Source organism: Lissotriton vulgaris, chromosome 5, assembly GCF_964263255.1.
Source record: "Lissotriton vulgaris chromosome 5, aLisVul1.2, whole genome shotgun sequence".
NCBI classification, from domain to species: Eukaryota; Metazoa; Chordata; class Amphibia; order Caudata; family Salamandridae; genus Lissotriton; species Lissotriton vulgaris.
In genome coordinates, this window is record NC_141693.1 from 421,128,148 (window position 1) to 421,150,842 (window position 22,695).

At 48.1% G+C, this 22,695-nt stretch overlaps 1 protein-coding gene across 1 annotated transcript in view; it reads right to left on the minus strand.

Moving 5' to 3' along the window:
- VSTM4 (V-set and transmembrane domain containing 4) overlaps positions 1-22,695 on the minus strand; it is a 123,110-nt gene that overhangs the window by 33,313 nt on the left and 67,102 nt on the right. The window contains exons 3-7 of the mRNA XM_086920089.1: positions 20,222-20,290; positions 15,873-15,980; positions 4,587-4,620; positions 3,242-3,342; positions 1,129-1,193 (exon numbers count right to left, since the gene is read on the minus strand). Of these exons, the coding sequence (XP_086776215.1) occupies positions 1,129-1,193; positions 3,242-3,342; positions 4,587-4,620; positions 15,873-15,980; positions 20,222-20,290 (377 nt within the window). The remainder of the gene's footprint in view (positions 1-1,128; positions 1,194-3,241; positions 3,343-4,586; positions 4,621-15,872; positions 15,981-20,221; positions 20,291-22,695) is intronic.

Below are 22,695 nucleotides of genomic sequence, written 5' to 3' on the forward strand. Positions count from 1 at the left end.
TCCCCCATTTGATAATCCCACTGGGGGTATAGTATAAATTAAAACGTGTTTTATAATATTGAACATGTAGTTTTACTGATATGAATGATGTCTGGACGAGAGAGAAGGATTCCTGAAAGCAGATATCTGAGATGAGCCATTGTTCTTGCCATCTCTGCGAGTGCTTATCTAAGTCATCCTACTTCATGCATCGCCGTTCTGACTCTTTGATGTTTCAGATTAGAGACTTCTTCCTGTCAATAAGGATCACAACTACACCACACCCTGCATGCGCCTTTAGCCGAGGTTGCTAGTGGCAGGCACAGCAATCATTCTTTTGTGACTGTGACTTATTTTTCATCATCAGACTTTGATCCAGAGCAAGAGAGAGAATGGAAGGAAAGAAAGATAAGAGAAAGAGAAAGGTAGTGTTGTAAACAGAGAAGATAGTAAGTGTAGTTTGTTGGAGGAAAGAGAAGCCGCGGTCGGTAATGGGTGTACTTGCAGGGCGGTGCGTGGGGAGGTGGAGGGAGTGGGTGGGGGGTAGTAATCTATGGATTACGGAGCTTTACAGGTAAGTAAACATTTAAATAAATAAAACGAATTTTGTTGCATGCACTGCATCCCCAAATGCGATGCAGTGCGTGCAACGAAATTCATTTTATTTATTTAAATGTTTACTTACCTGTAAAGCTCCATAATCCATAGATTACTACCCCCCACCCTGCCCCTCCCCCTCCCCACGTCACCGCCCTGCAGGTACACCCATTACCGACCGCGGCTGGGAAAGAGGTAAGGGTGGAATCTAGATTAGACAGCCTTGGTATTCTGCAACCTTGGCATATTTCAACAATGGTGGCAGAAAACATTTGTTCCCTGCTCTTTCTTTTTTTTCTAATAAAGTTCTACATTGATAGAAAAAAAACCATTTTCCATGGCTCTAAACGGGAATCTCATTAACCACTGGGTAGGTTGTGTTTCTAGACAGGCATTGAGTGCGCCATGCAGTACAGAGGTCAAGCGATTACTGATCTGACTGTGGAAACCCTCTGAAGTCTCAGCACAGACCTCTCAGAGTCTGCTGTGACCCGGAAATGGAATGGGCACTTTAAGGAGAGGATGTCTAAGAACAAGCAAGCCAGAACTTACCAGTGCAATGTTACCCGTGTGATGCTTCAGCAACTTGGGTCCAGGAGGCACCTCCAACACTGGAGCTGGAAAGAGCAATCGGGATGGGAATTAATGCAATAGCAAAAAAGAACACAGAACCAAAGCGACTGCACATTTTCAGGTCTAATTTACATGTGCCTGCTTAATTTATTTTGGGTCTAACGACTGCGAAGTAGATCTGCTCTTTCACTTTCATGGTTTGTATTTGTATGGACACTCAAAATCGTAGAATTTCCCAAATTTCTCCTGCCTGTATCTCTCATGAAAACTGAATACACACTTTGTGTTCAATATCACGCAAGATACTATCAGGAGTCTGGTTCAGAAAGAATGTATCTCCTTCATGCATGTTTTTCATGGATTAGTCTTTCCTAGTCAGAAATGAGGGTAAATAGTGCACCTGCAAAATTTGCAACATTTTACAAACTTTGTGCTTATACGAAACTGGTAAATTTTGTAGCCGTAATTTTTTTGCCTGAGTCTTATTCCCTCTACCCCCACATCATATGTAAACGACATGGGAATGCCTACCCTGCATACATTATACCTGGCGCAGATATAATGTGAGGCAGGCCTCTACAAACTGACGCATTGGGCCCAATGCATCAGTTTGTAAATATGGAGTAGTGTGAAGCACTGATTGCGCCGCCTTTGAATAAAAAAATAATGACGCTATGGTGGTGACAGCTCCTTTAAAGTATGCCCCTCTGTTTTCTATCTACCAGGTATTTTGGCTGGGGTGTTCTCTCTCATCAGTACGTCATGGTGAGTGACTGCTCTATGACTTTGGAACATTAAGTGTGCCTCCTATTTTGGATATGTGTCTCCTTGGGATGGGTGTCTGCTGAATCAGTTCCAGATCACTTTATAGCGATGAAGATCAGCTCTTTCAATTGCAGGCCGCCTAATACAACCTCTAGGCTCACATGCATGAACATATCTGCATGATATACTCCACATTGTTAAAATAATGTGCACTTCTGGTTTGGCCATTTAGAACCAAGGGAGAGTCATGGAAGGCTGGAAGACCAAGGGCTGCTTTTACTGATGGGCTGCAGAGGTATGACAGTAAGGCTTTTAGCCAATATATTAAGAACATTATGCTTTATAATTAATTATTTTAACCCATTAAGTGTTGCTTACGCTATTAACACATTGCACCAAACTTCTATCAGCTCTCAGCCTTGCCCTGGTCGTATGTGTTGGTGATTTAATATGCAGGTCCTTTGGGTGATGTGTGCCTTCTCATTCAATTTCCAGGTAACAACGGGATGATGTGTGCCTGTTTTACGTCAAGGTTCATCTTAGCAGTCGAGCATTAGTATTGTGTGAACTGTGGCTGCTTTACCACTTCCAGGTCATTCTAGCCTCATTTAGTCCTGCTCTATCACATACAGGTTACTCTCGGTGTGGTCTTATGTGCTTTTAGTTTCAGGTCACTTGGTTTCGTCTGCACTATCACATCACAATTGTTCTGGGTGAAGGGCGCGCATTTTATCAGCTCCCTGACACTCTGAGCAGTCACGTGTGTCTGCTCTATCACACGGATGCCACTGGATGTGAAATGGATGTCTGCTACGTCACTTCACAGTTACCTGAATAGATCAGCTGCCATTTTGAGGGTGTTGTGGGTCCGGGTCACCCTAGAGTGACGTCGATGTGCTCTACTCTGATCTACCATGCTGTTAAGTTCTAGCATACCCAGGTAACTTTGTAATGACGTATGTCTGTTATCATATGCAAGCCACTTTGAGGTGGCGAGTGTTTGCACTTTCACTTCTGGATCACATGGAATGAACAGCGCTATTGCGCCCCCGTCACTAAGGGTGAAATGTATTTGTTCTATCATCCTTTGGTCAGTTTGAGGGTGATGTGGGCCTGCCACACTATTTCATCCAATTCTCTTTAAAAGGATGTGCGTCATGTGCAGGTTCACCCACGGGTTAGATTGTGATGGTGGTGTGTTCTGCTCACATCCCTTTCATTTTGGGTTTGTGTGTGCTTGCTTCGCTCCTCCACGGTATCTTTGGTATGATATGCATATGTCCCATCACGCGAAGATTCCTTTATGTTGAATCTGGCCTCTCCTTACCTTTCACAGGCACCGCTGGCGGAAGCTCCGGCTTCGGCTTCCTCTTCTTCTTTGGCTGAAGTGGTGATAAACTTGACACACTCGTCACTGTCTCACCCGAACTGCAGGTAACAAAGAGGACAGCAAGGTAAAGAGAAAGACAACCTATAGGTGCAGTGACACACAGGTACAGAAGGCTTGGAGCCCCAGGTGCAAATCACTGATCCATAGATAAAGGCTATAGGGGTCCCTGGAATGAGGTTATTAACCTACAAGTTCATCTGACTACAGGGGATGTAAGTACGACGCACATGAGTTGAAAATGTAATGCTTCTTGTGTGACACAAGGTGTGAAAGGTACCAAAGTGTGAGCGGTCTGAATGTTGATGATTTACAGGGACTGGTTTGAGGTGGCACCTGTGCGCGAGTGTCGTGGCCCGTGCAGGGAAGAGCGGTGTGGCCAGGTGAGGGGGGGCGGGGGGGGGGGGGGGGAATTTGACAGACAATGACGAGGGAAATTTAATTATTTATTTAATGTTCCCTTGTCGTCTGTCGAAATCCTCCCCTCACTGTCCCCACCGCTCTTACCTGCACGGGCCGCGGCTGGTGATTACCAATTATAAACTAGTATAGGAATATATGAAGTGCCTTAAATTTAAATAAGGCAGGGCTGGTACTCGATATCAATGAGAGCCTGTTTGCTCACTAGAAGTGCTGGTACTTTCACATTAAAAGCATTGCACCAGTGCTGAGAAGTGCAGCTACTCTCCCTTTTAAATTAAAGAAGTGCAGGTGCTCAGTAGTGGACTGTGCCTTCCCATTTAAAGCACTGGATATATATTTGTGTTATGTCTGGTGCACAAGTGCGGAGAGTTTAAGCCCCTGGTGATACTTTCAACAGTGATCAAGCGCAGCTGGGGTCCAGGATGAGCTCAGGATCTCTGCAAGTACCAGAATCCATAATAAAAGACCATGAGGGACTTAGTTCTCGATCACAGCAGGTCTCCAGGTCATTCGCTTTAGGCACAGAAAGGTCTGTGTTTTAGGTCACATCTGATCTGGTGTGTACTATTAATAGATCTTGTGAGAGCCTGTGTTCCGGATCACTGCTGGGCCATGAGTCATTAAATACCCATAGAGTGAAGATCTTAAGTCTAGATCAATGTTTATCAGTGAAATCAAGCCTTCTGGCAATGTGAATCTTTCCGTCAAGGCTCACTGTAGGGTTTTCACCCATTGGCCACAAACCATGTGAAACGCTGTGTTCTAGATCACAGCTTGCCCATTAGTTCCGAGCTATGGAAAGTGTGAGGCCATGAGCTCTGTACATGACAACAGTGTGCCTGTTGGAAAGGGTCTCTCTTACCTGTTCTGAGGATGTCTCACCAACTGATGTCGCACTGGAAGAGAAAACAATATAGAAAGAAGGTGAGGCTCAGGTTGGCCAAGTCTGCTGCAACTACCATCTCTATGACTTAATCATTTAGTCCTGGCCTCCCGGCACAGTATCGTACAAGCACCAAAGGAAAGAAGTAGGCAAAGTACAAATACATCGTCACTGCAGGAGACCCTACAACAAAATATAATTTGCAGGAGTCTGACAACCCACTTTCGCCCCAGGAGGAACGATCAACTGAGAACAGGGCTCTACAGACCTGTGGAAATCTCTTATATGAAGTTTCAATCCAGACGTGTTTTCACTTCTGATGGGCCTTTCCACATACATTTATCAAAAAACCTTCTTCTAGGCCAGTACACGAGTAGAAGAGCCGAATAGATTCAGGTCAGGAACTCCATGTTTCAATCTAATCTTTCTGAGTGGCTGACATAATCTAGAATTGTTAATTTATTGAGGTAATTCAGGTGAACCACAACAACCACCTTTAGAATTCCCTAGGCATTAAATGAACGCCTACAACTACAAACAGGTGTCACTGTTGACATTAAGTTATATGTCATCTTGATTAAGAACCAAGAGATCTTGAACACTCTTAATTCTGCTGCCAATGGGAAAGTCACAAGGAATACACAATCTACTCTGAGGACACATGTATATACATCAGCAGTCACCTGCAAGTGTTAAAATAATTCAGGAACAGGCCCACCAGCCCACTAATGTATTGTACCAGATGAGCTATCTTGTGGTATGAAACAGACTCCTAATTTAATGCTTACTCCATACTGGTAAAGCAACACAATTGTACATTTGCATGAGTTCATATTCCCACACCACATAAGTGAAGATGTGCTTGCTTTGGACTCTGACGACCCACAGGTACTTGCCAATTCTATCTCTGATAATAGACATTATAGTCCTCTGCAGAGGGCTGTACAGGAGGTTAAAGGCCCTGAACCTGAGTTATAGGCCCAAGCTGCAGGCGCGGGCCTATAAAGAGAGTGAGGGCCTTCACCAAGTGGTATAGCCTAGGGCAGAAGGGCTATAATGCTTTTTATAATATTCCACCTACTGAGAATAGAATTGTCTTCAATAGAGCTCTCAACATTTTAATGTTCTAATCTATGATACAGAAGTTTATTTAAAAAATAGCCTTAAGCACTTCTCCACAAGGCCCCCCAAGCTAGAGAAGAATCACATGGTGGGCATGCATGGGGTTCTCCTCGGTGTCACACAGTGTTGCACAATAAGTTTACTAATCAGACACTCTTGATCTTGGTCACCACTGTGCCTCTATGGTAGTGAACAGTTCTTGTGCCTGAGGCCCCATCACAGTTTGTGGCTCTTGTTACTGTGGCTCTGTGATAGTTTACAGGGCCATTCAGTGCTTAATTTAAGCCGGTGTTTGGCAGTGGGGACCACTAGCACTTGTTTTCGGGCACTGTCAGTTACTTTTCCTCATTAAATATTTACCGAAAGCAAGAGAGTAAATAAAAAACACGGAAATGAGAAAGAAGGAGGGAGAGAAAGGCAGAAAAACCCTCACAAAGGGAGAAGGCAGGATCCTGCAAGAGTGAAACAAAGACGCTGGAAGTGTCAGGTAGTGGATAAAAGAGGCCTGATGTGGATTCAAGGCAGCCTTGGTATTTTTTGTGGATGCTGACATTTAAAAGCACCAGTCACAGGCTTCTGAGCAGAGCTTTGGGCACTTATTCTTTTACAAATTAAGCACTGGCTCCTTTGTATCTCCACAATATTGTACGGCTGCCCCATCACTGTGACCTAATGATAGTGGACTGCAGTAACAATGAAGAGAGCTGTACAAGATGTCTTGAAGAGATGCAATGGCAAAGGCGACAGAGCTGAAGAGACTTGTGGAGCCTACAGAGGTGTACACACAGTAGCGGCCGCCACAAATAAAGGTTGGTGAGGTGGGAGGGGGAGCGCGAGAGGGGGGTCTTGTGGGGGGGTGAGAAATAATAGATTTCACACAAAAAAAACGTTCCTTTAGCAGCCGGCTGCCTCCAGCATCGCTTCGCATTCGCCACCTCTCTTCTTCTTCCTGGGTCCCAGCAGCCCCTGGGACAGATTCCCATCAAATCACTGTGCTGCAGAGGAGTGCGGGGATTGCTCTGAACACGCCGAAAAGACGCCCTGCTCAGACAAAGGAGTCTATTGGGGTTTCTCCAGCCTGCTGCTCAGCCGGGCTGTAAAACAGCTAAGTGCGCATGTATGTTTTGGTCGGCCTGAGACGGCCGACCAAACACACATGAGCACTTAATGAGTGGAGTGCACGTGGCACTCCTCCACTCCCATGCCTAGGCCCCACCACTCCCAACAGCGCTGGATAAGAGCCGGCAAATGAAAAATACAACGATGCAAGAACATGGTTTTATTTTACATTTGCTGGCTCTGAGCCAGGCAGTGGGGTGACGCTCCTACGTCATTACGGATGAGCCGCCGCTGTGTACGCAGTAACAAGAGCTTTGCACTTGTACCTGGAGCCACTGGGAGGACAAAGGTTTATACTATCATTGGGCCCCAGTGATAAGAGGTCTGCACACTCACATGGAACCACAGCCACAAAGACTGCGTTTTCGGTCTGATGTAGAGCTGCAGTGAAGACAGTGCCGAACGCGGGCTTTTGCAGCCCCTGCGACGCAGGGGGCCCCCCTAATCTTTCAAGGGCCTCCAAATCTTCAGAGGGGACCCGTTCAGCCAAAGAACAATAAATATGTGTGAAATATGGGAGACTTAAGAGCCTCTCACCACATTCAGCATGGGGGCCACCATCATTGTGCCTAACCCGCTGGGTGATGACAGAGCTGCGCGTTCTCAAGGAGACGCAGGAAAGGGAGCTGCCAAGTCTCGCGATGTTACACTGGTGAGATCCATAAGAGTGAACTGTATCAGCTGTATCATTAGTGCAGCGAAAGGAAAACCTTCAGCGTCGACACCGCGGCTCCAAGGCCACCACACTGAGTCAGCGAGGAGGAGGCTGGCCCCGGACACCCACGCTGACCAATTAGAACCAGATGCCAGCGTGGCGCGGGTCCAACTTTATACCAGCAGTATAGAGTTTTATAGCAAATGTTCGCGGGGTTAAAATAAATCACGGGCTTGTTAACTTCTTTGGCATGTGGAGCGGAGGCCTCCTGAGCTGTTCTTAGGCGTGAATGCATTCGACGTGGTCGAGGGCCCGTCTGCCACAGCTGCAGTCGAGGAGCAGGGAAAGGGTGTTTGAGGTCAGCCTGCGGACTACTCGACACCTCCTACACACGTGATCTTCAAACTAGGGGGGCAGGCAAAGGGAGACCCAGCGTGGCACAAAAGAAGAGGACTGCAACCAGGACGATGTCTGTATTTATTTAGCAGTTTTATGTAGCGCGAAATTGTTGTGTCCCCGAGGGTCCGCCCCCGAGGTCCGGAGGGACGGACAAGTTGGTCACGTGACCCCCCTATAATAAAAAGAGGTCGAGCACGTGAGAGGGCGTTCAGAGACACGCGCCGACCGACCAAGCAACCTTATTTCCCAGTGTCCGGCTGAGTTTATTCTAGGGCCACGTGTTAGGCCTAGCTAGGGTTAGATGCCCCTTGAGTATAGATCACCCGACACAACAATTGGCGACGAGGGTGGTGATCGATTCCCCGCTCGGGGTGCGTGTGTGTGTCCCTGGTGAGGTAAGGCGGCTGCGGGCACTTCCACGTGTCCGCGGTGCTCGTGCCGTGCCCCCACACACCCCCCGCTCTGCCTGCCTGGAGGAAATACTCTGATCCCTGGCTCTCTTCAGGTGAGCAGCGCTGGCCTGCATCTATCTGCAGCGCGCAGGAGCGTGATTGGTTGCGCGAGGGGTGTCCGGCGATCCGGCTGCCGCTGGAATACATCCCGGCCGCCCACGGACATCCTCCCGGGCGTCCAAAGCGATGGCTAACATTCCGCCCATTGAGCCGTTTGTGGTGGAAGGTGCGCCGTCCACTCTAGCACCGAAATGGAAAGAGTGGGTGGACAGGCTATTTATATTCTTTGAGGCCACCAAGGTCCATAAGGAACAGAAGCGTGCCATGATCCTCCATCTTGGTGGCAAGGACATTCATTCCATCGCCCGCACCCTTACGGAAGCCACTCCTAAAACCCACCACACGCTCATAAATGCACTCAATGCGCACTTTGAACCCATGGCCAACCAAGACTATGAACGGTTCATCTTCAGACAAGCGCGGCAACTACCAGAGGAATCACTAGACGCCTATCACTCTCGGTTGAAGAAACTGGCACTAACGTGTGGATTTCAGGATGTCACGGAGGAAATCAGAGGCCAGATCATTCAGGGGTGCGCTTCTGCTAAACTGCGCGAGAGAATACTAGAGGAGTCGGGAAAACCCCTCCCAGACATTCTCACGCTGGGCCGCACGAAGGAGCTGTCCAAGGCCAGGGCAGCCCACATGGAAGCAGCTCTGCAGGCCAATATGAAAGTGGAACCGGTGAACAAACTGCAGGTCCGCCCACAGCCCAAATGGGTGAAGAGAACAACAACTCCGCAGGGCGGAGCCTCGGCGCAATCATGTGGTTACTGTGGAGGCCCGAGACACCCGGCGCCAGAATGTCCAGCACGGGGCAAGATATGCTCCGGGTGCGGGAAAATGAACCATTTTGAAAAGGTGTGTCGGTCCAAAAGGTTCAGCAAGCCCCGCCAGACAGTACACGCGGTGGCGGAGCCTGAAGGCGCGGAAGGAGGACCCAGCAACAGCGACATGGACGACGACGAGGAGGAAAGGTCCCCACACAAGGTGCACATGATCGGCACAGCCACCCGACGCACAATGACACTACCACAGTGCGCAATACAAGTGGCTGATCAGGACATCATGGCGACGGTGGACACGGGCGCCTCAATAAATCTGATGAGTGCGTCCCTCTATGGAGACATGGCTACTCCACCCGGCCTCCGCCCCACTCCGATCACCGTTTTTGCCTATGGCCAGGACGTGCCCCTCCGCATTCGAGGAAAGTTCAAAGCAGCAGTCCGGCACGGAGATAAGATCACGCGTGCCAACATCTTCGTGTCGGAGGAAGGCCAAGGTATGCTCCTGAGTTGCCGGACGGCAGAAGACCTGGGAGTGGTCTCCTTTGCATTTGGGGTGCACGAGGAATCAGTGCAGCAACTGATCGCAGACTTTTCGGACCTGTTCGAAGGGATTGGCCGATTCAAGGGCCGGGAAATACACCTGCATGTGGACCCCACTGTCCAACCGGTGGCCCTGCGACACCGGCGGGTCGCATTTCATCTGAGGCCACTGGTTGAAGAAGAGCTACAGAAGTTGGAAACAGCGGGCATCATTGAAAAGGTGTCCGGACCCACTCCCTGGGTATCGCCCATCGTGGTCACTCGGAAACCCAAGCAGCCGGGAGCGGTCCGGATATGCGTGGACATGCGCCTCCCCAATGCGGCCATCAAAAGGGAAAGACACATCACCCCTACGATCGATGACCTAATCGGAGAGATGGCTGGGGCCCGGTGGTTTTCCAAGTTGGACCTCAGGGCGGGGTACCATCAACTCGTGCTGGATAAAGAGTCCCGGAACATCACGACGTTCTCCACTCACATCGGACTGCGCAGGTATACCCGACTGAGCTTCGGGATCTCCAGTGCTGCCGAAGTGTTCCAGAACGTCATCCAAGAGCTCATCACTGGTATACCGGGGGTGATCAATGTCAGTGACGATATCATGGTGCACGCAAGGACAATTCCCGAGCACAACCAACGCTTGGCACAGGTGTTCCGCAGGCTCCGCAGCGCTGGACTTACTCTGCACCGAGACAAATGCGAGTTCCTTCAGACCAAGCTGGGGTTCTTCGGCTACGTATTCTCGGCCGATGGCGTCAATCCTGACCCGGACAAGGTCAAAGACGTCAAAGATGCACCTCCGCCCACGACTGTCACGGAAGTCCGAAGCTTCCTCGGGATGGTGAACTACTGTGGTCGCTTCATAAGAGACCTAGCTAACCTGACCCTCCCTTTACGTGAGCTAACTAAAGACTCCACGCCATGGAACTGGGGACCGGAGCAGGAGAGAGCGTTCCAAGCCATCAAGAGTGCGCTGTCCAGCAACACCACGCTGGCGTTCTTTGACCCCAGACATTTCACTCTCATTGCAGTAGATGCTGGACCGGCGGGATTGGGGGCTGTCCTGATGCAGAGAGCCCGAGACGAAATAGACTGGGCCCCCGTCGCTTTTGCCAGCCGGTCCCTCACGGACACCGAACAAAGGTACTCCCAAATTGAAAAGGAAGCCATCGCGATTCATTGGGGATGCCGGCACTTCCACCTGTATGTATATGGCAAACCCTTCACAGTAGTAACGGATCACAAGCCACTGCTGTCGCTGTTCTCAGGCACCTCATCCAAACCACCCCCCAGAATTGAAAAGTGGATTTTGCAATTACAGGAGTACAACTGTACCATTGAGTACCAGCCAGGGGCAAAGAATCCGGCGGATTATCTGTCACGACACCCCCGGGCGGCCACCCCAGAGGAGATGGAGGAAGCTGAAGAGACGGAGGCTTATGTGCGATGGGTCGTGGCCAGATCATGCCCGCGCCCCATATCCCTGGAAGAAGTGGTGAGCGCCACGGCTCAGGACGCCTGCATACAGCGGGCCAAAGATCTGCTCCGGACAGCCAACTGGCAGAAAGCTAAGGAGAGCTGGAAGGTACTCACCCCCGAGGCCCAGAAAATCATGGACGGTCTGTACCACGTGAGGGCTGAACTGAACGAAGACGAGGCGGGGTGCCTCCTGCGAGGGCATCGTCTGGTGATCCCGACGGCTTTGACGAGCCGAGTAGTTCAGCTGGCGCATGTAGGGCACCAGGGAATGGTTAAAACAAAGGCCCGGCTGCGGACCAAGGTGTGGTTCCCGCTAATGGACGACATGGTGGAGACCGCTGTGCGCACATGCACGGCCTGCCAAACCACAGGTGACAGCCCCCGCGAAGCACCCATAATCGTGGAACCCAGGCCCCGAGGCCCTTGGGAAAGGGTCAGCATGGACTTTGGCAGCCTTCCGGATGGACGGCACACGCTAGTGATGATCGATGATCACTCCAAGTACCCGGAAGTCGAAATCATCACCAGCACCAGTGCCGACTGTGTGATTCCCAAGATGGAGAAAATCATTGCCACGCACGGAGCCATGAAAGAACTCAGAACGGACAATGGACCGCCATTTCAGGGCCAAGACTTTGCAGCCTATCTCTCATCCCTAGGAACTCGCCACAGGCGTATCACCCCAAGGTGGCCTCAGGCCAACGGAGAGGCCGAGCGGTTCATGAGGACATTAAACAAAGTAATCCGCATTGCACATGATAAAGGACAGTCCGTGGAGATGGCCATTTTCACCTTTCTCCGTAGCTACCGCCAGACCCCTCACTCTACAACGGGGGTAGCTCCTGCACACCTTCTCCTAGGGCGGGTAATAACGGACTCCATTCCTCATCATCCCCAGTGGGCACCTGAACTGATAAAGGAACAGACTGTAGAAATGAGGAGGCGGGCCGCTTATGATCAGATCAGCAAGAAACGGAGAGCTGTGGCTCCCCATTTCAAAAGAGGTGACCTAGTGCTCATAAAAAATCGGGCCACTGGGGGAAAATTCAGACTCAGCTATGAAAGACGACCATGGCGAGTCAGTGGTGTGAAGGGCACCCGCATCACAGCTACTCGAGGACGAGACAAGGTAACTCGCAACGTATCTCATTTCAAACTCTACCACCCGGCGAGCAGCGAGCCAAGGCGCCAGCAAGGCGACAGAGAAACCGAAACTGCAACTATGTCATCGCCTGGTGAACCAACATCCCAGCACGAGGTCCGGCCACGTGCCGAGCAGCCGGGTCCTGGTGAGGATGTGGGAGGAGATTCGGAGGCCCTGGATGAGGCCCCAGATCCGGAGGGGGCCGACAATGAGGCGCCAAGCCAAGAGGTGGAGACTGGAACAGAGCCGATGACTCAGCGAGGGTCCCAGCGCCAGCTACGTGCTAACCCCACCCCCTCCAGCTGGCTGAGAGACTACTTTACGTAAGACTGTTCTAATTTATACGTGTGCCCGCCATGTTTGAACTAAATGCGCTAGCATTTGTGAAAGACGCTGAAGGTATTAGTCCCGATGCTAATGAGACAGTGGGCTCGATCAGACCATGTTTGCAATGTTGCAGTATGTTTTTGGTTTTGTTGTTTTTCTTGTTTTAGGAGGAATGTTGTGTCCCCGAGGGTCCGCCCCCGAGGTCCGGAGGGACGGACAAATTGGTCACGTGACCGCCCTATAATAAAAAGAGGTCGAGCACGTGAGAGGGCGTTCAGAGACACGCGCCGACCGACCAAGCAACCTTATTTCCCAGTGTCCGGCTGAGTTTATTCTAGGGCCACGTGTTAGGCCTAGCTAGGGTTAGATGCCCCTTGAGTATAGATCACCCGACACAACAGAAATCGACCCGAAGTCATTGGAGCGCTGCACATGAGCACCAGACAGATTACGCAAGGATGAATGCATTTATTTATTTTTAGCCACGGGGAGATTTAGTGATGTGTCTAGAATCACAGGATGCTGAGACTCGAACCTGGTTCCCTAACTCCAAAGTCAACAACTCTGGCTGTTATGCCACATCCTTGCCCAATGAGACTTGTCAAATAAGAATCAAATAGGGAAAACACGGAGAATCATTCCAATCAGTGGTGCTGGAACAATTTTCAGAGTGAGCTTTCAGAGTGAGGGAGCTCCTATTAAGTCATGAGGATTGTGTCACCAAATGAGACACCCCCTTTCAATAGGAGAGAGCAATGGGTGTGGTATGTAGCTGATGGTGGATTTTGCAGCCCACTGTGGCAAATACAAAACTAAAGCATCGTGTGGTAGCACATTGTCGTTTACAGATAGCACATTTTCCATTGACATGGTCACAAATTTCGCACTGAGATGCAGTTTTACTGATACGAGTATAAGCTGCCGTGCTTAACCACCTCTGGTCCATAAAGCCTGTATGGAAGTGGGCCAACCTATCTGTGGAGTAAACTGCAACGATATGCCCACACTCGGAGTCTTAGATCGAGTGGGAAATTCCTGTCACTTCCTCTGCGTATTCGCACAACCTGGTATGGTGGGTGTTGATTTTCACATTTAGCCCCCCAGCACTGGAATCTGCTCCCATTGCATCTAGGTGTACATACACAGACTGTAAACAGTTCAAACAATCTCTTAAAATCAGGACTATTACTGTCATTACCAGTTGCAGCTTAATTCCGAAGGAGTCAATAACAGCAGGATCCCTGGTATTGGTAACTCCAGTGGAACGAAGTTACCGGAAGGATTAGTGGGCCATTAGTAAGGAGGGCCTATGAGTGAATAATGAAAACTATATCTTCACTCTATCAGTTAAAATTAGACATTTCTAGTTGGAAAATTATCAATGTAAAGATACTGAACATTTTAACAACGAACTACTTATTATGTAATTAATATTTATAGAAAGTTGCAAGCGAGACTGACACAGAAAATAGTAAGTTGTTTTAAGTTTATTTCTTTATTTACTTTGGGGTTTTTGTCAAGCGAAGCACGTCCCATTTCAGTTATGTATGAGCCCTGACAAATATGTCAAATGAACAGTTTCATAAGGAGATCATCAAAATGACAAGGACAGTAACCGTGTGTGTTAATGTTCTGCTCTTTATAAAGTTCAATTCAAAGCAAGCCTACAGACCTGGGTTTTGCAAAGTTTGCTGAACCGCTCTTGATTGGGTGCAGATGCCGCATCATAGCCCTTTTACAAACTTTCAGCCATGCTGCACTGCAGCTGCGCTGCTGTACCAGTCTAAATATTGACAAAGCCAATAGGTCTCATCTCGTAGTCAAGACCACTATGGTAATAAATAAAGTTGCTGTGGATTCAGCCATAGACTTCATGAGGCGGGAGTACTAAGTAACACACTGAGGCGGCAGTGGAATGGAGGGCTCACATTTCCGAGTGCCGGGCCACATTTCATGATAGGTGCACAGCCTTCTGGTCAGCCAGGTTTGTTTCAGGTCATTCCAGTTCTGATTTCCTAATACAGTGCTCAGTTTGCTGCTGTTCTTATTTTAAGCGCTGCCAGGGCCGGACTGACTGTAGCGGGCACAGGCATTTTCCCAGTGGGCCGGAAGGGTGGGGGCCGGTTTTGGACCGGTGGGGGCCGTTTTTGGTACAGAGGGCCGTTTTGCTGCAGCACCAAGCCCCCCCCCCCCCCCCCACACCCCCTCCCCCAGCCGGTCCGATTCAATTGCCAGGGCCGGTTTGAGTTCCCAGTCCGGCCCAAAGCACTGCCTTCACTGCATCCCCTTATTAAATTCTACTGTGTCCTGCTTGTTCCTGAAACCTTTGTGCCAGGTCAGCCTAGTTCTGATTCTGCAAACTGATGCCTCATGTGGCGCAGCTGTGATCCCCAAATTGCGCAAATGTCATCCAATTCTGCAAGGCCTTGTCAAGGGTAGTAAGTCCTATATAAATGCAAATACAATATAATTGCTCTTTGGTTTCCTCAGTGACCCTGTGTGAGCAACCCACCTAGCCATATGTAGGCGGCACAAAACCATTCAGTATTATACCACATTCAAGGCATTTATAAAAGTATATAATAAAGACAAATAAATATCCAAAACTCTACATCCTGATTAAAATATGCTGTAGAAAGCTCACAGGTACAGCAAATAAAATAAACCACAAATAAAATTCAATTCTATCACCAGTGCGATATGCAAGAGGCTCAAAGCATCTCTCTGTCTTTGATTCTAACTTGTGTCCCACCTTGCTCCTGACTATATCTAAATAAAAGATTGAAAAATTATCCTTGGGTCCTATGTGATCCTACAGGAAATTGAGTGGAGAGAAGAAGGGATACCGTGAGAGAAGAGTGTACCTAAGACCAGGAGAGCCGGATCAAAGACAGATTTTCGGGGTATCCAATGTGGATAAACTTGAACACAATGAAACTAAATCAAACTCATTATCCTGAAAATCTGTCATAGATCCGGACCTCTTAAACCTATGTTGGACACCCTGTAGGATCTGCTTTGCCTTTGTCTGCCCTGGGCTCGCTCAGTCGAGGGAAGACGTGAGCAAGGCTTCCTCTCTGCCCATCACATGAACAGATGCACCAGGAGAGGAGCACTGAGCCCCCATCCCAACCCTAGGCAGAGCTGCTTTTTTATTTCTGTTTAATGAAAAAATCTTACCTTTTGTTTTTCTCTTGTTGGGAAGAGATTGGCACCAAACAACAATTGCAAAGAGCAGAATGCTGATGATCCCAGTGCAGCACAACAGCACAGCATACACGTACAGATCTGGGGAGGAAAGGAGAAAGAAGAGACTATCAAGGGGATGCCTGGATATAGGTGCAGGACAGGGAAGAATAGTGTGACAATCGAACACCATGAGCATCTTGGGAATGTACTAATAACATGCAGAGCCCAGTGCATAATTTGAGCCGGTGGTTTCCGGTGCTCGGCACCAGCACTTAATTGTCAACACCGGCACTTGTAAAGGTCTGCCACAAGGTGGCGCTGTCTCAGATAACCACAACAACAGTCAATTTATTAATTCAACATACATTAATAATGACTATTACCTGCCGCCCAAGCCATTCTTATAGTTTTGGGTGCCTGGAATAGTCTGAAGTGTCACACTTGTAGGAATATGATGGTTAGTAGTTTTGTAGTTGTTACTATCACTGCCAGCATGACTGGGGCAATGTGTGGTGCAAGCTGCAATGGTCTACTGACGAGAATCCTGGCACTTATTTAATTACAATTTAAGCACTGGCGGAGCCAGTGAGTGAGACAGGCATTTCACACTCTCGCGTAGCCCTGGTCAACACACTACACAAGTCCCTGTTTGAAGCTTTTATACAAATGTTTTCTGAGGAAAGAGGACATAGGCAGATGCAGAATCTGGCGCCATCTAGTGGTCCTTGCTGAGTTAGCTGCATTCCCATTAATAACTAGGGCAGCTTTGGGCTAAAATTTGTCAATAAATGTAACACCACAAGTGTGGGGGACATCAAAAAGCATAGGTGTGGGCAATAATGACTCCTCTCTGATGGGCCAGCCGCTGCTCTCTTGCACTGCGAGTGACAGCATTTTGCTTGATCACATGCGCATTCACCTAAAAATAAATGAACTTTGGTGCCTGGGCTCCTCCTCCTATAACTTTACTTTGCCAATACTTTTTTTTCTTTCCAATCTATATCCTTTTTGTTTTTTTATGTCATTCTAGCGTGTTTCAACTATGCTTCACATTAGAGCAGAGTTCTTCAAACTGTGGGGCGTGCCCCCTGGGGGGCCGTGGCTGCATTCCCAGTGGGGAGCGAATGCATCTTTAACTATTTGTAAATGAAGATAGCCTAAAAGGGGCAATTTTGTTTTATTTGCGCTTTTCCAGGCTGTCTTCATTTGCATAAAGTGTGTGAACTGTGATCCTGAGTACCATGGGCAGGGTCAATAAGTCGCATCACAGGGTCAAAGAAGTGACTAAAAAGAGCAGCATATTCTGTAACTATTTTTGTATTTTTTCACTTTGTTGTAGCACATATAAAATTGCAGGCACATGTTAAATGAAAAATAAATGGAAGTTACACCAATAGGTGGGAAATGCACGATGTTTGGCTGTGAAATATTCCGTTTGGCTAATGTTTTCACTGCAGAGTTCCTGGGTGTGACAAGGCAGCCACAGAAAGTCATCCAAGTTGCTCTGTGGGAAATAGTAGCTGGGTTTTTGTAGTGCCAAGAAGTCTCAGCGATAACAGAAAACATTGTGAATATGTCAGTCATTGTTTTACAAAAAGGGGCAGTAAGCCTGCTTTGTGTCTCACGGCTAGTCGTGATGGGCCAGTGGAGTGGGCAGAGCAGCCAGCCCGCTTCACAGAGTTGTAGGTATGATTTGTGTGGTCGGTGCTGTGGCACCAGGTTCCAGTGGTATGAGGGGCCAGCTGCTAGCATTAGGGCAGAGAGCACCTTTGCTGCAAAAAGAGGGCCAACACATGGGAGCTCATGTGGTCTAATGGTGAGTGCTGCTGACATTGGCAATGGGAAACCAGGTCCAGGTCTCTGCGTTCCTTCACTTAATTTTGTAATTGGAAGAGATGTCTTGCTACCCAGGGTCATGATTATCATTACTGCAGCAGGGGCAGTTGTATGGGGGGCGAGGAGCGTGGTGGTCCCACAACACCCCAATTATGGGGAGCCGTAGTTTTTGGTTAATTTATGGGTTCTTTTGAATGATGTTGCTCTTTTAGTCTTGTATTTATTGTCAATCATACGGCATAAAAAATGTCTCCCTGACATGGGTAAGATAAATGCAACGCAGATTTGTGATGTACAAAATTCTCAACAGAAAGGGGAAAGAAACCCATAGCCCACTTCCTTTTTTTTTCTTGTCCAAACTTCTTTAAAGGGCATCTGTTCTTCCCAAAGTAGATAGCACCCACAGCAACACACATGGAACGCCCCTTTCATGCAGAGTAATGCGTCAAAGGGGGCCATATTTACAAGGCCATGAAAAGCCACTTAGGGTGGCTTTGCGTGGTCTTGTAAATATGGGGCAGCACACTGCGCCACTGGCGCATTAAAAAAGTGACCCTACAGTGGCAGGGCCCTCCTACCTGCATGCTGGAGAAGCCAGTTCATGAGAGGCGTATTACCCCACACACCGCCACCTCACACCGATCATTTTTGGGGCCCTCCCTCAGCCATTTTATTTGCCACTGCAGCTGTGCCGCCGCCCAATACAACTCATAGTTGGGAGCCCCAAGACCCCCCTCCATCATAGGGTGTTGCACTTCACACAACGCCACCTATATCCGACAGCTTCCCAGACTCGAAAAAAGAATGAAGATCTGTACATGTATAAATTAGGATCTAGTCTTTAAAGGGCTCATATTTTGTAAACGTTTTTGATAATCGTTAATTGTAACCCAATCAAGGTCCGTGGTAGCAACAAAAAAGAATACCTATAGATTTCTCGTTTGAACTGTTGAGTATTTTTATTATGTACATATTTTTTACTTCACATGATCGTTTGTTCTTATACTTTTTAATTCATCATAGTTGAAGAAATGAATTATTTTAATGTGATTTCCATTTTTATTTCTATATGTATACCATAAATATTTTAAGTGATCAGCAATAAATGTTGATTGATTGTCTGAGTAATGATTGGTTATTTACGCCTACAATCTGATCTGATCGTAACGGACCTTTGCTCACTGATGCACTGATCTAGTTTTCCTGTATGTGTGCCTATTTTCTGCAGTCAGATGCAATATGCAAGACTTGTCTTGTGCAAGTGTGGTATTTCAAGGGACATCAGCAATCACTCAATTACGTTTGTCAAGGTGAAAGGATGATGTCACTACTGCTGCCTGGCCTAAGTCTTGAAGGTCATAGGATATATTGGGATTTATATTTCGGCCAACGGGATATCTGTCACCGTTGTGACGGAGTAACCCATCCGCCAAGATCGTAATCAGTCCCGTTTTGTGTGATGTTGTATGATTGAGTGATAGTCTGAAGGAAGTATCGGAGTCAAGACGAGTTCTGGGAGTATCTCAGGCAGATTGTCAGTTGTTTCTTAGGAGGAGGGCATGCCGGGCCAGGGAAAGGATGAGCTCCTTAGGGAGGATCCTCATATTGAGCGGTCTTTACGGAGGCACTATCCAATTTGGATCGAAACACTGGAGGACCTTGCACTAGGCTAAACTTACGGTCCCAATCAGCAGAAAAGTTCTGTGTACCTAGATTCAAGCTCTCCAGGATGGGAGGAAGATCCTTTGCCCACCAGGGTCCCACTATCTGGAACTCACTACCACTTCACATACGAAAGGAGGGAAGTCTCTCCAGGTTCCGCAAAGAGAGAAAGACCTGGTTGTTCGATCAGTAACCTTGAACGACCTCTGTTATATTATTTCATCCATGCTGCTGTGCTCTTAGGCGCCGGGAAACCCTTTTTGGGTAGCTGTTTGCGCCATATAAGTTTAAAAAATAAATAAATAAATAGGCTACTGTTGTGCTAAAAGTAGAATGGTTGCACTGGTTTATCCTAGTCCCTAAGCCTTTATCACAAGTCATGAAGGTGCAGAAGATGGAAGGGAGTCAGGAACCAGGAGCCAATGAATTCTAGAATGAGTGAGCAGGTGGGAATCCATTTTGGGACAACTAGCTCTGGCAAATGAAATAAGTAACTGTAGGATTCTTTCTGTTTTGTCTGTAGGAAGTGTGTCTGACCTTGCTTTCTAGTGAGCTCTGGTGTACTCTGTATATAGTTTGCTTCAGTTTACAGCTCGCAGCCAGCCTGTGTTATTTCTGCTCCTCTACTGGTTAGCATCACAGTATGAAATGCTTCGCAAGGGCGTGTGTGTCCCAAATAGAGAGACCAAAACTATAGTTGGGACTGACAACATTGAGATGTATTTTACTATCATATGTTTTCTCTATTTTCCTTTAAATTTACTGTCAATGATTTCTGATGCGAAGCACTGAAGCGGATTCAGAAAACCTAAATCTCTCAGTTAAACATCAGTCAGACTTACCCTCGAAAATCTCCCAGGGCTCATAAATCTTCTCTGGAAATGACTCTTCTGCCCGTTTGTAAGAATTCACTGAAATACAAAAAAACGCATAATTAATACCTTGCTGTATATAGGCATGCCATTACAGTCATGTCCCACCCACACCCAGTGTGAAGCTGCACATTCATAGAGAGATTGAAGGCACTCGCAGCTGGTCAAGAAATTTGCAGGTGAGGTGGCTGAGTATTGTGGGTGATTGAGGCAACTTTCTGCACCCACCTGGTTGCCCTCGGTTTCCCCAGATTACACACCCTCGTTCTAGGTTCCTCCAGGCCTTCTACAGGGGTCCAATTGTATGTAATCAGCCTGGGTTTCTATGACCCGCTCAAGAGTAAAATCCAGTCAGGTCTTCAGGATCCCCCCAAAGAAAATATATCAGGCCTACTGACACAGAATGAATTTCAGAGGATATTATTTGCACACTTGGGCAATCTGAAAACATGACTAGATTTTACAGATTGATGAATTAATGACCCCAACTTTGGCAGACCGACCGCCATTGCACCGCAGCACCGCCAGGGAATCGCTGTTCCCTGGCGGGGGCGGGTCAGTCAGGGCTTCAGTAATATGTTGGTGTTGCTGCTGCAGTACTGCCAAGCATATTATGAGTTTCAGGACCGCTAACGATGTCATGGAGGTCTTTCATCCATGAAAAGTCTGGCGGTCCTGAAATATTACCCATTTGCCTGGGGATGCATGCAGGGGGGCACAAAATGTGCCCTCCTATGTGCGTGCACCCCAGTTCCTGCACAGCATGGGCTTTACAGTCCATGCCATGATGGACCTTTTTTGGCAATTTCATTGCAGTGCCCATTTTTAGAGGCATCTCCATGGGACTGCCGAAAAAAGCCCGCCTGTCACGATGAAACTCGTAATGTGGTGGCCACACAGGTTTGGCGGTGCGGGAGCAGGCCGCCGGCGTGGCGGTCTGCTCACGCACCACCAAACTCGTAATCAGGCCCTCTGTGTTAACGATATTTATCAGATGAGATACCTCAACACCTTCCAGGATACACATATAAGTGCTACTAAGTTTCTGCCATCAAGGCAAGCTGATCAGAGGGGCAGGACCAAGCACAATTAAAGCACTTTTGGTGTGTGCGAACCATCCTTGGGATGAAAGCCACTGTTTGCATTGCAGTGTATTTCCACCTTTAACCCCTTCACTGAGACGGTTATTCCACCGCAGTGCTAAGGCGGCGAGGGGCCGTGCGGCGCGCCCATGCTGGTGACGGAACTGCTTCGTCACCAGCCGCGGTTACGCTGTGCTCATGACGGAGCGGTTTCGTCACGGTCCCGCCCGCTCAGCGCAGGCGTGGAATCCGCGCAGGCGTGCCGAGCGGGCCGTGACGGAACCGCTCCGTCATCAGCACAGCGCGACCGCGGCTGATGACGGAGTGGTTCCGCCACCAGCAGGGGAGGGGTTAAGGCACATGGGCCCAAATTTACTAAGTCTTTGCGTTACCAGTGCTTTGCATAAAGTGATGCGAGACAACACAAAAGTTTATTTGGGATTTACAAAACCATGCATGTGGCCTTGTCTGGCTTCGAAAGAAAGCAACTGCCTTGCTTTACATTTCATAGTTGTAGGTGTTCCTTAGATGGTTCATTGGCATTCTTGTGCATTGACTCAAGGATTTCACGCAATTCCAGATTTACTAAGGTTTCTACAGCTAGAATTGCATGAAATCAGTATGCTTATTGCAGAGAGAAGCATTATGCATCAAGCATTGAAAGAGGAAAATGCCTCTTTGGATTGTTTTTGTGCAGGAAGGTACCTGCACAAAAACAATCCTGCACGTATCACAGGCACCTTTGCAGCATGGCGAGGGGGGGCCTGCATTGGTGCTAGGCAACCTCAAGCCTGCGAGCGCTAAGAGAGAGATGAAAAACGCCATGTCTTTGTAAATATAGCACTCTTCAGCTCCCTCATATTCATGCAACGCAGCACAGCAACTTGCCTCGCGGCACTGTGTCGCATAAATTCTTTCACTCTCAGCTGTACTACGCAAATACCTTATATCTAGGTTCTACCTGCATATTTAATCTGACGACTACAGGTGGTCCAAAATATGGCCTTCTTTTTGATCTGTGAAAATGCACCCCCACTTCACCCTTTCTCATCAAATTGCACTGGCTCCCTGTCACTAAAAAGATCACCTTTAAAGCACTTACTCTAGCACACAGGGCCTTGCATAACACCGGCCCTAGTTATCTGAACAATAACATTTCAGAGTACAAGCTCAGCAGAAATCTACGTTCCAATAAGGCCCACCTCATACCAATTCCCCTCTTCAAAAAAGCTAGACGTGGTGGGACCTCTTTTTTGGCATGTACTGCCAAAATCTAGAACCTCCTCCCCTTTCAGCTCAGAAGCATAGGAATTGAATCTTAATTTCGCAAAGCTGTAAAAACCTTTCTGTTTAGCCAATGAT